We start from the raw sequence: 17,500 nt of genomic DNA, 5'->3' as shown, positions 1-17,500 counted from the left end.
AGCAAGAAATAAAAATACAAGAAACAAGAACACCCCCCCCCCCCAAAAAAAAAACAAACAAATAAAAACAAATCAGTCTACTTCGACTTGGGATCGAACCTCAGATCTCCTGATTACCGGTCAGACCATAACACTACCCCTTCTTCCTGATTATTGGGACATTTTTTATTCCTATAATATTCTTCACAAGGGTACGCGTTATTTTTCTCAATTAAATTAAATGGCTTTGAGCAGTTTTCCTGAATATTGCTCTATAGGAATAAATAGTAGTTCTTTCAGAGCCATTTGGCTCATGGAGCCGGAGTTTATCCCGATTTCTATAGCGTGAAACGGACAATAGAAGTCATGCTCTCACCGGCCAGGCGGAGTTGTTGTACCCATACGGTCGCAGGTTCAAACCCCGCCACCGCCGCGAAAAATTGTTATTCTCTATTGTCTTCTGGCACTTTTCTACTCACTTCATCTCGAGTTCGATCACTCGCCGCTGCACTGTGTGGCCTTGAGCACGTCACCTCGCCCAGCTCAATTGTAGCGCTGCGCTGCGGCGAACGCCTGGGTTATTACAGTCTTCCCTTGGAATAGACCTTCGAGACAAATTTCCCCTTTGGGATGAATAAAGGGAATTCTTGGTTGTATATTTTTTACATTTTTGTGCATTTGCATATATTATATATGTATACATTGTCTCCATAGATTCTTAACTTTGTGTTTATACATTTTTATGCATGCCACGTCTGTAAACGAATTTCCATTTTTTTTGGATGAATAAAGTATATATTATTATTATTATTATTATTATTATTATTATTATTATTATTATTATTATTATTATTATTATTATTATTATTATTATTATTATTATATTATTATTTACTATTATTATTATTTTAATTATTTATTTATATATTTATTTTATTTTAAAAAAAAATTCTTCCACCAGATAACCGTGGAGAAATCCCCTTCGTACCTGTGGTCACCTGTAGCCATGCAGGAAATCTACCAGCTGGACAAGTCCATGAAACTGCTGGTCATCGTGAAGGACCCCGTGGAGAGGGTCATCTCTCAATCAATCAGGGTAAGTAGAACGATTTAAAAATAAATAAAAACTTTTAAAAAAATTATGCCTCTTGCGCCACGATATCATAAGATGTCGTCGTCTAGGCATTCCACGAAGGGATAAAGATAACTCATCAAACAAGATGTCTGATGTCAACAGGAATCACCCATGTTGTCCAAGTGAGCAAATTGGGGGTTAATAATCTTGCTCAAGGAAAAAAAACCGAAAGTGCCTGAAGCGAGGCTTGAACCCGGGTCATCCGGGTCACAGTGCAATGCCTTAACCACTCGGCCATTTATCCCCCAAAAGTGACAATTATAAATATAAACGTACCTCGATATGTAACAGCCGTATACTTATTTGCAGGTCTGATAATCAAAATCATTTTGGGCCGATTGTTGTCATGCACTCTTTAACCAACGCAAAATATTGGGCATTATAACAATGTTAAAACAAGCCCATAATTGTGTTCAACTATCAGACCTGCAAATGTATGTACCTTGGGTAGATAGGGGAATATATACGATTCTTACACTCTTGCTTTGTGGATTTCCGGACGTGTTCCCTACCGCTGCACAAGCTTGCGAGTACGCGTTGGGAACAAATTTCGAATTCCAAAACGCAAGAGTGTAAGAAATCATTTATTCTACCCCTCAATCCATTCCTATTTCGTCATATTTGAATAAAAGACATTTTCAAAAATATTTAAATGATACTTTAAAAAAAAACAACCTAATTTTAGTGAAATTCAACGTTTTATAATCTGACGTCACATAATATTATTGTAAACATGATATCACTACGAGTTACTATTTATTTAGGGAGAGGGCTGGAATAATATCTGTGTATACATTTTAATTGTCATTCAGAGGATGTTATATTGGTAAATATTTTTGGCTAGTGGAATTTATCTTTATTGTAAAACATTCAGTAACAAAATTATTCAAATTTAAAGAATAAGTTATTGAAAAAAAAAATGAAAATAAGATTCTGCCGCTTTCTATGGGGCTATGTGGCCTTGTGGTATGACACTCGCTTTTGTAAAGGAAGATCCTGGGTTCGAGCCTCGCTCGGCTCATCGTCGATTCCTTGGAAAAGTCTCCTTTGTAACATTCTCTCACTGTACACGGGTGTAAAAAGAGTACCTGGCCGTTAACAGCATTGTCTCTACCGAAAAAAATAAAATGGTAATATCGCCTAAAGAGCGTCATGTTTCGTTCTACATTTTAAGTGTTGCTGTTCGTGAGAGACCTTTTGTAAAGCGCTTTGAGCACGTTTATTGGATAATATTCCAGTCATCTCATTGGAAAGCCCTGTCATTTCTTAGTAAATACGTAATCGTTGAATAATGCTTTGAACGCGTTGAATAAAATCTATTCAACGATTGCAGAATGTTTTCGCACATTTTATTGGTGTGAAATTTGGTGTTAAAGACATCTAATTGGTAATTATAAATAATCTTTTGGTGCGCATGACTACAAATCCAACATTTTTAGTTTTGAATTTTAGTTTTTAGAATTGCAATTCAAGTAGAAGGAAAAAGATACAAGTTATGGTGAAAAGAAATACAAATACCATACCATTTGGATACAAAATATCTAATAATCTTACTCGGAGGGGGTGAAGTTAAGGTATTGATCAAACTCGTTGTATTTTATATCGTGCAATAATAGTTTACTCGCAAGCTTTTTGTGTTATTGGGCACGATAAAAATATCTTGTTTAATAAATACAAAGAGATGAAAGAATCGTATATTGCGCTATCTATATCTATAAAAGTTCACATCTTTTTTTTTCTTTAAAAAAATGAGCGTTTATATAGCGCAATATCCACTTAACGTGCTCAAAGCGCTTTACAAGGGGTCCCTGGTCAACAGCAACATTTAACATGTAAGACGAGACATGACGCCCGTTAGGCGATATTACAATTTTTCGGACAAAGACAACGCTGTTAACGGCCAGTACTCATTTTACACCTGAGTAGGATGAGAGAATGTGAGTAAAGAGTCTTTTCCAAGGACTCAACTATGCGTCGAGCGAGGCTCGAACCCAGGACCTTCCGATCCGAAAGCGAGTGTCATACCACTAGACCACATAACCTTGTGCTCTTCATGTATGTTATACGATAGACCGAAGACGACTTCAAATCGATCCAACCATTTCACCAATAGATAAATAGTTGAGGTGTTAACAATTTATCGACTGCTATTTTCAATGGGTATAAACTGTATAGGGAAGCCTGGTGCAAACTAGAGAATGAACGAATTTGACGTCACTCAGGTCTTTGTTATTGTTTTTTGCCATCCGCGTTTATGAGTAATTCTCACTAAACTGTTTTAACCACACTATAAACCTCCATGGTTACACACAGTTGTGTGTGTTGTTCCGTTATACTTCCGGATGGCAATGTTGTGAACTTCTAAGCCAAGCGCATACTAACTATAGAATGAACGAATTTGACGTCATTCACCTCTTTATTGTTGTTTTCGTGCGGCTATAATGTGGTCTTGTGGTATGACACTCTTTTTCGGATCGGAGGTGCTGGGGTTCGAGCCTCGCTCTGGGCATAGTTGAATCCTTGGGAAAGACTCTTTACTCACATTCTCTCACCGCACTAAGGTGTAAAATGAGTACCTGACCGTTAACAACGTTGTCTCTGTCGGGAAAAAAAAATTGTATTATCGCCGAACAGGTGTCATGTCTCGTTCTTTATGTTACGCTTTGCTGTTGGTCAGGGACCCTATGTAAAGCGAGTTGAGCACTTTTAGTGAGTATTTCGCTATATAGATATGCTCAACTCTTTTTTTTTTTTAGCCAGCCATTTTATGAGTAGTTCTCACTCAATAGTCTTCACCAGTCATAACGTCACTTCCTTCCTAATGACGCATGGTAACTTAGTAACACTGGCTCTAAACTATCGGAACAATGGCGGACGCCCGTATGAAATATTTCTCCGGCGAGTATAAAGCGTATCCAGAAGAAAAAAAAACCACATACATTTGATCATGTTTTGACTTTTACACATTCTGATTACAAGACATATGAAAAGTTCTAACCAGCATGAAAAATAAAAAGTACAGATTTTCTTTGTTTAGAACCAAGATGGCCGCCGTTGCCAGGCGGCGTGACATCAGACTACTGAATCCAATTGTATCAATCTGACTGTACACCTTTAAGATTACACATCGTTTTGTGTGTTGAAAAGTTATATCCGGTTGGTGGATATTGTGAGTATTTTGGCTAAACACAATGCCTAAATAATACTATCATGTCAGCATATAAAAAGAATGGAGTTGACGTCACTCTTCTGTTTTTGACCGCCAGTTGGGTGATGATTAGTTCTCACTAAAGACTCGAAAACAGTATAGATAGAACAAAGATGACGTCACTCAAGTCTTTGTTATTGGTTTTTGCCATCCGCGTCTATGGGTAATTCTCACTAAACTTTATTAACCTGACTATAAACGACCATGGTTACACAAAGTTTTTTGCATCGGTCCGTTATACTTCCGGATGGCAATGTTGTGAACTCCTTAGCCAAGCGCATACTATCTATACAGTGTTAAGGTTACACGGTGTTTTAAATTTTGTTTTGTTCTGTTTGTGTGCGTGTGTGTGTTTGCGTGTGTGAGGGGGGGGGGGGGTGCTGTCACGTTGAGAAAGAACACTTCATTTATTTACATGTGAGTATGGTGATAGAATAATGTGAGTAAAGAGACTTTTCCAAGGACTCAACTCTGCGCCGCTCAGAGCGAGCGAGCCTCGAACCCTGGACCTTACGCTTCGAAGTTGAGTGTCATAACCACGTTTTAAACACTCAGTGGTATAGCCTTAGACAAATTATACCCACTTGGGATAAATAAAGGGAATCTATTTGTTAATCTTTGATATATTTACTGTATTTATTTTGGTATTTATTTATTGTGTTGGTAGTAGTAAATAAATATGAGTGTGTGTACATTCGAACTGTGTAAACCAAACAACAAATTTAAATTGCCCTTTATGGACAATGCTTTATTATTATTATTATTATTATTATTATTATTATTATTATTATTTTATTATTATTATTATTATTATTATTATTATTATTATTATTATTTATTATTATTATTATTATTATTATTATTATTATATTATTATTATTATTATTATTATTATTATTATTATATTATTATTATTATTATTATTATTATTATTATTATTATTAATTATTATTATTATTATTATTATTATTATTATTATTATTATTATTATTATTATTATTATTATTATTATTATTATTATTATTATTATTAATTATTATTTTATTATTATTATTATTATTATATTATTATTATATTATTATTATTATTATTATTATTATTATTATTATTATTATTATTATATTATTATTATTATTATTATTATTATATTATTATTATTATTATTATTATTATTATTATTATTATTATTATTATTATTATTATTATTATTATTATTATGATATTATTATTATTATTATTATTATTATTATTATTATTATTATTATTATTATTATTATTATTATTATTATTATTATTATTTATTATTATTATTATCTATTATTATTATATTATTATTATTATTATTATTATTATATATTATTATTTTATCTTTTTATTTTTTTTTTATTTTTTATTATTATTATTATTATTATTTCTTTTCTTTTTTATTATTATTTATTATTATTATTATTATTTATTATTATTATTATTATTATTATTATTATTATTATTATTATTATTATATTATATTATTATATTATATTATTATTATTATATTATTATTTATTATTATTATTTCAATATATCTTTCATTATCTATTCTTTCTTTTATCTTTCATATCTATAGTTATTTATTAATTGTATTTATCTATTTATTTATTTATTTATTTGGTTGTTCAAATTCTAACACCCCCCGTCCCCGCCCCCGCCCCCGCCCCCGCCCCCCCCCCCCCCAATGTCACGTACAGACGGCGAGCAGTGACTTTAGAAACGTATTTGTCGAGAGAAATGGCAAGGGAGATTACCGCATGAAAAGTCAGTACAACACAGTTCAGTGGAGCATCTATGTGAAGTATCTCCGTTGGTGGATGGACACATTCTCAGCTAAACAGGTAGGTAGGAAGTTGTCCTTCTGGGGTCCCGCCCGATAGCTCAGTAGCTAGGTAGAGAACTCGCTTCACACGCAAAGGGCCCGAGATCGATCCCGGGTGCAGTGGAGATTTTTTTCCTCTGACCCCCCCCCCCCTTCCCTGTATACCCAGCAGAGATTGGGTACCTGGGTCTGTAAGATCTAGCGGAAAGTACTTTGCGATAAACTAGCGTTCTATTCAAAGGGTAGCAAGTAATTGCTATTGTCTGTTTCACGCTATAGAAACCGGGATAAACTCCGGATCCATGAGCCTAATGGCCCTGTAGGAGGAAATTGTGCTTCAGAGCATCTGATCTCTAAGTCATAAAAAACTGATTGAAAATGAAAGTTGATGCCAGATTACATAACGTTAGGGATTTTTGATGTTTTGATTATGAGGGTAAATCGTTGATTTTTAACTATAGATAGAATGAAGTTCACGTCATTCTGGTCTTTGTTATTGATTTTTTTTTTGCCATCCGCGTTTGAGAGTAATTCTCACTAAACTGTAATAACCATACTATAAAATTTCATGATTACACATAGTTTTGTGTGTTGGTCAGTTAAACCTCCGAATGGCAATGTTGTGAGCTTCTTAGCCAAGCGCATACTATCTATATATTTATAGCGACTACCATTTTTTATCTCCTAAAAATTACGAATTTTTAAATTTTCAAGTTTGCAGGTCTGCATAACAAGCCCACGAAGCTGGAGCTTATCCCAGTTTCTATAACATGAAGCAGATAATACAAATGGCTTGCTACCTATTTGATGGGACGCTAGTCTATAGCAAAGCACTTAAAAAATGGAGATTTTATATAGCGCAATATCCACTAAATGCGCTCAAAGCGCTTTACAAGGGGTCCCTGGCCAACAGCAACACTTACCACGTAGGACGAGACATGACGCCTGCTAGGCGTTATTAGATTTTATTTCGGACATAGACAACGCTGTAAACGGCCAGGTACTCATTTTACAGCTGGGTACGGTGAGAGAATGTGAGTAAAGAGTCTTTTCCAAGGACTTAACTATGCGCCGAGCGAGGTTCGAACCCAGGACCTTCCGATCCGAAAGCGAGTGTCATACCACAAGACCACATAGCTGCACATATATCGGGACTAGTAGTAGTATCGTTCGGCTAAACTTCTATATTCAAGGTATCAATCCAGGTTCGGAAGTCATCATCACATTTGTTGATTGTTTCAAATCCCCCTTCAAGTTTTGTCTCTGGGCAATCTAGTACGAGGTGGTTTGCATCTTGTGGTGCTTGGTTGCACTTTGGGCATGTTGGTGATTCTTGGAGCCCCCATTTGTGCATGTTGGCAGCTGTTCTTGTATGTTTTGACCGTAGTCTATATATCGGTCAGATACAGCAAATCAGGAACCCAATCACTGCTGGATGGACAGGGAGGGGAAAGGGAGGGGAGGAGGGGGGGGGGGGGGGGGGGTTAGAAAAAATCTCGACTTCGCCCGGGATCAATCACGGTCCCTTTGCGTGTGAAGCGAGTGCTCTACCAACTAAGCTATCGGGACCCCCCCAATCAGGTAGGCAGTTGGGCTTATAAGTCAGTGCGGGTTTGTGGTCTTGTGGTATGACACTTGCCTTCTAGCCTGTAGGCCGATAACTGGTTCGAAACCCGTTGCGAAAGGCTTTCGCAGTTGAAAATGCTATGCGTTTAGCTAAAAAAAAGTCATGACATCCGCCAACTGAATATAACATACCAACACACAAAACTATGTGTAACCTTGAACGTTTACAGTCTGATTGGATATAATTCAATGTAAACTACTCATAATAATGGCTGGCAAAAAAAAAAAAAAAACAATAACAAAGAGCTGAGCGACGTCAGTTTCGTTCCATTTATACCTGCATCCTTCCTTTCACCGTCATCAAATGTGAAAGGATCACCTGACCGTTTACAGGGTTGTCTCGTTCAGAAAAAAACCCCCTGTTCTGTCGCCTACATGTTGTGTTTCTCTCTAAATTTTCTCTCCAATTTGAGCTTTTATATAGCGCAATATCCACTAGATGTGCTCAAAGCGCTTTACAAGGGATCCCTGGTCAACAGCAACATTTAACATCTAGGACGGGACATGACGCCTGTTAGGTGATATTACCATTTTTCGGACAATGACAACGTTGTTAACGGCCAGGTACTCATTTTACACCTGAGTACAGTGAGAGAATGTGAGTAAAGAGTCTTTTCCAAGGACTCAACTATGCGCCGAGCGCGAGGCTCGAACCCAGGGCCTTCCGATCCGAAAGCAAGTGTCATACCACTAGACCACATAGCCGCACAATGTGTTGATGTTGACTTGGGAAAACTTTTAAAGCAGTTTGAGCACGTTTACTGGATATAATTGCTCTATAGCTATATAAATACTCAAGTTCAAAAAAAAAAAAAAAAAAATTAATCAACCCCACAGATTCATGTTGTTGAGGCCAAAGAAATGGAGGAAAATCCTGCCAAGGAGATTAACAAGATTGAAAACTTTCTACAAGTCCCGAGTATGATCCGGGAATCGAATTTTTATTTCAACAAAACCAAAGGCTTCCAGTGCATGCGTCCTATTCACATGCCTGACGATGTGATTTGCCTGCAAGCGGGCAAGGGGAGGGCACACCCTAAACTCGAACCCGAGCTGGAGAAGTTGATGTATGATTTTTTCCGTCCTTACAATGAGGAGTTGTTTTCATTGCTTGGTAGAAGGTTTAAATGGGGTCCAGGAGATTTGGAATGAATGATTGAGGAATGAGAGTTTGGGAGTTGATTAGGGACTGAGAGGAAGAGGGAGAGAAAGAAAGAAAAAAAAGAGAGAGTGTGTGGGAGACACACACACACATACACCCACACACACAGAGAGAGAGAGAGAGAGAGAGAGGGAGAGAGAGAGAGAGAGAGAGAGAGAAAAGAAGGAGAAAGAATGGAGTGTATGTGTGTGTGTGTGTGTGTGTGTGTGTATGTGTTTGATATGATATGTCATATCTTTTTCTTATATATATATAAGAGAGAGAAAGAGAGAGAGAGAGAGAGAGAGAGAGAGAGAGAGAGAGAGAGAGAAAGAGAGATAGATAGATAGATAGATAGAGAGAGAGAGAGAGAGAGAGAGAGAGAGAGAGAGAGAGAGAGAGAGACAGAACCAGAGACTTTTTACATTATTTCACGATTATATATATACTATTTTCTACTAATGTTTTAATTATAACTATGATCCGCATCATCATCATCATCATCATCATCATCATCATCATCATCATCATCATCATCATCATCATCATCATCATCATCATCATCAACCTTTATCATCATTATAAAAGTTCTGGTTTGGTTTGGCCTTGACAAGTCAGGGACATCTGAATTGATTGATGTTGAAGTAAAATTTTCCAAGACAGAAAGAAATAAAAGGACAAATAAAGGGTCAGGCACTAGTCTATGGTAAAAATCTTAAAAATAATTTTAAAAAACATTGTCCAAACTATCAGTTAAAACCTAGGCCTTAGCTTGAGCTTTTCGTTTGATATAGCGCAATATCCACTAAATGAGCTCAAAGCGCTTTACAAGGGGTCCCAAGCCAACAGCAACATTGAACCCTCTCCTTACCAGCCATTTTCAAGATTTCCCCCAAAACTTCACACCAAACTAACACAAAAATAGATTTTTCATCACTCAGACATAATAGCAGTCAAATTCTGTAGCAAAACATGCTCATCAACACACTGTTCATCTTTTTTAAATGTTATGATATACAAAGGAAATTTGAAAAAGAAAAATGTTGGTTGTATCGTAATGAATGTGACGATTTTCTTATAGTTGGTAAGGAGAGGGTTAATGTTTAGGTCGAGACATAACGCCTGTTAGACGATATTACAATTTATTTGGGACAGAGACAACACTGCAAACGCCAGGTCTCATTTTACACTTGAGTACAGTTAGAGAATGTGAGTAAAGAGCCTTTTCCAAGGACTCAATTATGGACCACTCGAGACTCGAACTCAGGACTTTCAGAGTGTCAGACCACAAGACCACATCGCCGTAGTAGTGGCACGCTTGACCAGGTAACCAGGAAGTATGAAGTTCGACTCTCACTCTAGTCAGGATGTAATTTTTGAAATGTTTATTTTTTTTGGTGTATCTTTCATTATACTTTGTCAGGTACTGTTTAATGCACATCAACGTGTTCATGTTTGCAGGTCTGATGGCCGAAATTGCTATGGGTTCTTTGTTGTAATGGAAATACTCTCATACCGACGCAAAAGATTGTCCATTACAACAATGCTATAGGGAATGAGATTAGCAGAAGAGTAGCGTCCCTTGATTGGAAGTCACGAGCGGAAATGTTTTTAGAGAGAGAACGTCATGTTGTTTGTGCGGCATGAGACACTTCACCGAAAGAGAGACGCATGCGCAAAACCATTTTGACGTTCTCTCTGTAAGGTGATGTCCAATCAAGGGACGCTACTCTTCCGCTAATCTCATTCCCTATATCAAGCCTAGAATTGTGCTCTGTTATCAGACCTGCTTATATGTGTGTGTCGTGCATGGCATAATCAGACGGAAGGTGAAAATTTTGGATTTGCATTATTTGCAATTTCTGAAAGAATATGCTCCCAAGAGCATTTTAATCTTTACTTGAAGTAAATCGGGTGATTTTTCATGAAGTTATGGTCAAATATATGGGAAAGGTATCCAGCAATTTTTCTCAAATTTTATTTCATACTTTTTCAACTTAAACAATATTTAGAAGTGAAATTAAGCTTTGATTATTTCCGGAAAATGTACAAAATGTGTTGATTTAATCATTTATGACAAGAACTCAATTTGGATAAAAAATGACATTCAAACTAAACTTGGCATTATCTCACAGTTCACCATCCGATTGATTGTGTCTTTCATTGTAACACATGTGCAACGTCAATACACACTATCCCTTTCAAATTATCTATGAATAAAGCGTGTTGTCAACGTGCAGCATCTTATTATGAACTTCACACAACGTGCTACTTTCTAAAATTTCTTTATTGGTAGAGCTAATACTTAATACTATGATGTTATTTATTTATCCAAGCGAGTGTTCCACCAGTGAAGAATAGAACTAAGAGAGATAACTCATACTAATCTTTAAAACATTGATTTTTATGAGCAGTTATTTCCCTTGGAAAAGAGTTTTTCTCGTGAAACTTAATAAGATTACGTTGTTTTCAGGTCTGATAACCGAACACAATTATGGGCCCGATTTAACATTGTTGTAATGGACACTCTTTAGCATTGGTTTGAGAGTATTTCCATTACAATAATCAGCCCATAACAATTTGCGTTATCAGACCAGCAAACATATACACGTCGTACCAAACCCTTGTCAAAATTCTTAAACCCAATACTCTTCAACGGTCGTAACGTCACTTTCCTCGTAATGGCGCATGGTAACTTAGTAACTGGCTCTAAACTATCGGACCAAGGCGGACGCCCTTATGAAATATTTCTTCGACGAGCATAAAAGCGTACCCAGAGGAGAAAAAAACCTATTATAAATCTGATCATGTTTTGACTTTTACACATTCTGATCACAAGGCATATGAAAAGTTCTAGCCAGCATGAAGAATAAAAAGCACCGATTTTCTTTGTTTAGAACCACGATGACCGCCTTTGCTTGGCGAAGTGACATCAGACTATTGAATCCAATTCTTCAAAGAAGACTAACATTTTGATGCTTTATTATTATTTGTTTTGACAAGTTATCGATTGATATTTTAAGAAGTGCGGCTATGTGGTCTTGTGGTTTGACATGTGCTTTCGAATTGGAAATTCTTGGGGACGAGCCACGCTCGTGGCATAGTTGAGACCTTGAAAAGGGTTCTTTATTTACATTCTCTCACCGTACTCAGGTATAAAAATGGGTATCTGCGTCGTATCTGTCTGAAATTTTGCAATATCGCCTAACAGGTAAGTTTTTAAAATTCCTTTCATGGCAACTCTAGTTTTTTAGATGATTCGTTTAACCCCCTCCCCCCCTTTCCTCAAATAATAAAAAAACAAAAACAAAAATAAAACCCCCAAAAAGCCCCAAACAAACAAAAACAACAAAAGAAAACAAATAACAAACAAGCAAACAAAAAACAAAACAAAACAAAAAAACCCAAAAACAAACAAACAAAAAAAAAAAAAAACTCCGACAAAAACAAACTTTTACAGAACAATATCCATTAACCGTACTCGAAGCGCACTCTAATCCAAGGGAAATAACTGTTGATAAAATCAATGTTTTATAGATTAGTATGAGTTATCTCTCTTAGTGCTTTCCTTCACAGGTGGAACACTCACTTCGTTTTTTTATTATTTTTTGTTTGTTTGTTTTTTTTTGAGGGTTTTACGGCGCTTGCAACACATTAAGGTCATATCAGTGCCAGTAAAAAGGAAGAAAATGGGATAGCAAAAAGTTCTAGAATTACAATTAAAGCACCCAAGAAAAGGTAAGACAAAGGGAAATAGGAAACAGATGTAGATTCCAAGAGCACACGATCTAAGTACTTAGTTTGAGATCACCTAAAAGTCTCCTCCAGACACAAGCACAGGTCCGAACTAAGAGAGATGCACTCAAATGCTTACAAATCATGTAAACAAAACAATACACTGCACAAAAGAGAGATGATTTTCAAGGAAAAAAAATATCATCTCCCAAAACCCTAACTAAACATCTGACTGTCTCCCTCCCAGCCAGGGTATCCGGCCAGGGTATCGGGCCAGGACCAGGACAAATACAGAAAGAATGTTGGAAAACAGATATAAGGGGATAGAAGACACAGTATGTACCCCCCTGCCCACTATGGGAGGTCAGGAACCCCACTTTGATAGATTAATAACATCCTCCCGAGCCAACATCAACACTTAACATGTAGGACGAGACATGAGGCCTGTTAGGCGATAATAATATTTTGTTTAGGATAGAGAAAAAGCTGTTAATGGCCAAGTACTCATTTTACACCTGAACACGATGAGAGAATGTGAGTAAAGAGCCTTTCTCCAAGGACCTAACTATGCGCCGCTCGGGACTCAAACCCAGGATCTTCCGATCCAAAGGAGAGTGTCATACCACTGGACCACATAGCCGCATCAAAGAAAATAATGATAGCTAATTAATGTCTATAATTAATAAGATTACTTAACATTGATGACTATTAATGTCGAAAAGTCACAACAACAACAAGAACAAGAACAACAACAACAACAACAACAACAACAACAACAACAACAACAACACCAACAACAACAACAGGAGCAACGGTCTTTTCTTCGAATCCGAAAGGTACCGAGTTCGAATCACCCGCTGCTGCACTGTGTGGCCTTGAGCAAGTCGTCACCTTTACCTCTCCCTAGCTCAATTTGTGGCGCTGCACTGCGGCTGACGCCTGGGTCAGTCTTCCCTTTGGAATAAATAGACCTTAGAGACAAATTTCCCCTATAGGATGAATAAAGGGAATATATTTTTTTGAACAACGACGACAACAATAACAACAAAACACACACATACATACACACACGCGCGCGCCCGCGTACGCGCACACTTCCATACACACATGTGAAAGAACATTATAGGTATGGATGTGCTCAATAAGAATAAATAAATGATAAATGAATCCAAGATTTCAGTGGTTAGAACAAATCAGTCAGAATTTTATTTATTTTTGACAAAATGTGTGTGCTATTAGGATTCAATAGACTGATGTCACGTCCGCCCAGCAACCAGCAGCTTGGTTCTAAACAAAGAAAATCGGTAACATTAATTCTTCATGCTGGCTTTTTCCCATGTCATGTGATCAGGATGTATAAAAGTCAAAACATGATCAGATTTATACTGTTTTTCTCCTCTGGATACACTTTTATGCTCGTCGGAGAAGTATTTCATAAGGGCGGTGATGGAGATCATGGCGTCCGGCATTTTTCCGATAGTTTAGAACCAGTTACTATACATCATTACGAGGGAAGTGACGTTACGACTGTTGAACCCTATTGCATAGCAATTATATTTTTTGTTTTATGATGTGGGTGGTGAGGATGACAATAACGATGCTACTGCTGCTGCTGCTAGTGATGATGATGATGATGATGATGAGGATGATCAAGGGAATTAATCATGTTTATATGTTATATAATTTTTACTGTTGAGTATTGTCCCCTTTCTGTGTTCTCTCTACATAAGCTCTGGGAAAAAAAAGAAGAAAAAAGAGAAAGAACAAGAGAAAAAAAAAATATAAAGAGAAAATAAAGAAATTAAAAAGAAAAAAAAAGAAGATTCTACAACGAACCACAAAAAAAAAAAAAAAAAGAAAAAAAGTCAAAAATATCTTATCTATACAATTTGAATGTAGATGAAGTGTAGGGTGATTAAAGTTTGCATAAAAAGCAAAAAAAAAAAAAACAAAAAAAACAAAACAAAACAAAACAAAAAAAACAAAACAAAACAAAAAACAAAAAAAAAACAAAAAACAAAAACAAACAACAACAACAACAAATCAAAAAACAAAAAAAATAAAGATAAAAACAAACAAAAAAAAAAAAAGAACAAAAAACAAAAACAAACAAAAAACAACCCCCCCAAAAAAAAAAAAAAAACCCAACAACAAAACCAAGCAAAAACAAACAATAAACAATTTTTGATATGTAGCATTTTGTTGTTATTATTACGATCATAATTGATGACTTTCTACAAAGACACACACACGAAAAATACTAAATAATAAAATGACAAAAAAAACAAAAACCCAGCAACGATGACAACAACGATAATGGTATCTAGTGATGTAGATAAGTGAAAATTTCAAGATTTCAATAAAAGCTTTCATTCGGATTAAAATCGGTTGATTTTCAGATCAATGTCGCGTTTGATATTTCAGAAATAAAATTAACAAATAAAAATAGCAACAACAACAACAACAACAACAACAACAACAACAACATCAACAACAACAAAATTACATTATAAAAAACAAACAAACAAAACAAAAACAAAAAAAAAAACGAAAAGAAAACAACAACCAAAACACCCCCAACCCCCCCCCCCCCCCCATGAAAATGAAAAAGTCCCAACCTAAAATCCACAAAAAGACTAAACCAAATCAATAAATTAATGACACATTCACAAAAGACAAGAGTAGCCATTTTGTTTTCAATGGCCGCTTCCTTTCTATATTTACATGGTTATAGGGAATGAGATTAGCGGAAGAATAGCGTCCCTTGATTGGACGTCACCCTACTCTTCCGCTAATCTCATTCCCTATTTACATACTTCAGACACTAACCCATATATTATATGGGATAAAGTTCTCTACTCTACCAAACTTCTGAGCCATAAAGTCCATGGGTCCCGAGTTACTCCCTGATACTATCGCATGAAAAGGACGATGGCATTGCTGTTTGCAATTTGCTCGATACCCTTTGGACAGGACGCTAGTCTATTATAGAGTATTTTCCACAAGATCTAAAAGGTCCAGCTACCCAATCAATCACTGCTGGGTGGACAGATGGGTCAGAAACCAATTCCCGTTTGCAGAAAAAAAAAAATCACCACTCAAGGCTTCAGGCTGTCCTTCCAATGCTATCGAGATGGACAGAACTCATAATTTGTTTGTTTGTCTGTTTTTTGCTTTGTTGGGAGTGGGGGAGGGGTGAGCTTTTTTTTCAAAGCGCGGGGAAGGGTGGGGGGGGGGGGGCTGGTAAATCTGGTGTAAAGTACCTTGCTAGTGTAAGATCTAAAGGGTAGCGTGCAATTACTATTGTCCGTTTCACTCTATAGAAATCGGGATGAACTTTTGCTCCTTGTGCCTATTGGCTCCTATGGACTACACCTGTGCCTACCCATGAGTTAGTGGGCTCTGGATCCATGATTCTATGGCTCTGAATGACTTCACTAGTGCCCACCCATGAGTTAGTGGGCTCTGACTCCATGATTCTATGGCGCTGAAGGACTGCACTCATGCCCACTCATGAGTTAGTGGGTTGAAGGTCGTAAAATTGAGTGATTCCTTCTCTTCGTTTTCGTTTAGGAAAATTTCTTTGGTCTGAATTCCAGCATATTTTGGTGTGTCCAGCATGGCTCAATCTAAAGTTACAATACATCATGAAGATTTTCAACAACAACAACAAAAAGCAACATTTATATAGCGCATTTCCTAAGATTTACCACGTTTATTGCGCTTCACATTGTTTCATTTTTCCATCTCCTTAGGACATATTGCGGAACCATATTTCGATATCATACAGTATCAGTCGCCTGTTAGGCGTACTTTTTGCATTAACACAATTACAATATCCATCACAGACTTTAGCCAAGTACTCATTCACACCTTGGTCGAATGGCGTAATGCGTGTAAAGTGTCTTGTCCTTGGGACAAGCCTTCGGGACCAGAATTTTCTTCGAACATTGTCACCTATCTGGCCACTGACCACGCTTACATCGTTGGTTTCTTTGACAAGACAAGACATCCACCGTGCCGGCGAGCCGCAGAGCCACACAGGGAGTTGTTCAATTTTGTGCGGCTATGTGGTCTAGTGGTATGACACTCGCTTTCGGATCGGAAGGTCCTGGGTTCGAGCCTCGCTCGGCGCATAGCTGAGTTCTTGGAGAAGGCTCTTTACTCACATTATCTCACCGTACTCAGGTGTAAAATGAATACCTGGCCGTTAACACCGTTGCCTCTGTCCGAAACTAAAAGTAATATCGCCTAACAGGCATCATGTACATAATTATAAATATAAATATTAAATGTTGCTGTTGGCCAGGGACCCCCTTTTAAAGCGCTTTGAGCACGTTTAGTGGATATTGCTCTATATATAAGCTCAATTTTTAAAAATACATTCAGCAAATAATAAAAATATTAATGGATGACATTTGGATAGCGCCTTTTCAACACGATATAATGCTCAATGTGCTTGGTGCAGGGCATAAGTGTATGGGTCAATCTACCTTTATCTTTGCTATTGGTACAACATAACAAGTCCTCAAATGAAAGTAATGATTATGAATAAAATATCATCTCATTGAAAACTTCACAATAAAATATTCTTATTATTACTTAGGCTTTGAAATAATATTATCACAAATAAGAATAATCTTCGGATGCCAAATATTCGGCCACTTCAGAAAGACCAAGGTATCTCTTCAACGCATTGGGTATGGGAAGTAACTGTAATCCGGCAATAACACTCCGATCTCCATTCGCCTCGTTCATGGCTGTACGTATGGTTGTACGACAAACGGATTGCAATGTAGGGGGTCGGCTAGATCTTTCTCGGAG

At 36.7% G+C, this 17,500-nt stretch overlaps 2 protein-coding genes across 5 annotated transcripts in view; one reads left to right on the top strand and one right to left on the bottom strand.

Annotated features, from left to right (window-relative positions):
- The window catches only part of LOC144976575 (heparan sulfate glucosamine 3-O-sulfotransferase 1-like), a 12,770-nt gene extending 3,523 nt beyond the window's left edge, over positions 1–9,247 (top strand). The window contains exons 3-5 of the mRNA XM_078920869.1: positions 941–1,075; positions 6,050–6,193; positions 8,638–9,247. Coding sequence (XP_078776995.1) covers positions 941–1,075; positions 6,050–6,193; positions 8,638–8,952 — 594 coding nt within the window. The 3' untranslated portion in view covers positions 8,953–9,247. The remainder of the gene's footprint in view (positions 1–940; positions 1,076–6,049; positions 6,194–8,637) is intronic.
- Positions 9,248–13,859: 4,612 nt separating this feature from the next.
- The window catches only part of LOC144977448 (uncharacterized), a 14,183-nt gene continuing 10,542 nt past the window's right edge, over positions 13,860–17,500 (bottom strand). For all 4 annotated transcript variants that reach the window (XM_078922681.1, XM_078922683.1, XM_078922682.1 and 1 more), the window contains exon 2: positions 13,860–17,500. This exon is cut by the window's right edge. In XM_078922681.1, the coding sequence (XP_078778807.1) occupies positions 17,300–17,500 (201 nt within the window). In that variant the 3' untranslated portion in view covers positions 13,860–17,299.

The sequence above is a fragment of the Berghia stephanieae genome, chromosome 7 (genome assembly GCF_034508935.2).
Source record: "Berghia stephanieae isolate SIO BIC M18660-M18661 chromosome 7, UCSD_Bste_1.3, whole genome shotgun sequence".
In the NCBI taxonomy this organism is placed as follows: Eukaryota; Metazoa; Mollusca; class Gastropoda; order Nudibranchia; family Aeolidiidae; genus Berghia; species Berghia stephanieae.
The sequence above is the reverse complement of the archived record's forward strand: the minus strand, read 5'-3'. Positions and strand labels throughout refer to the sequence as shown.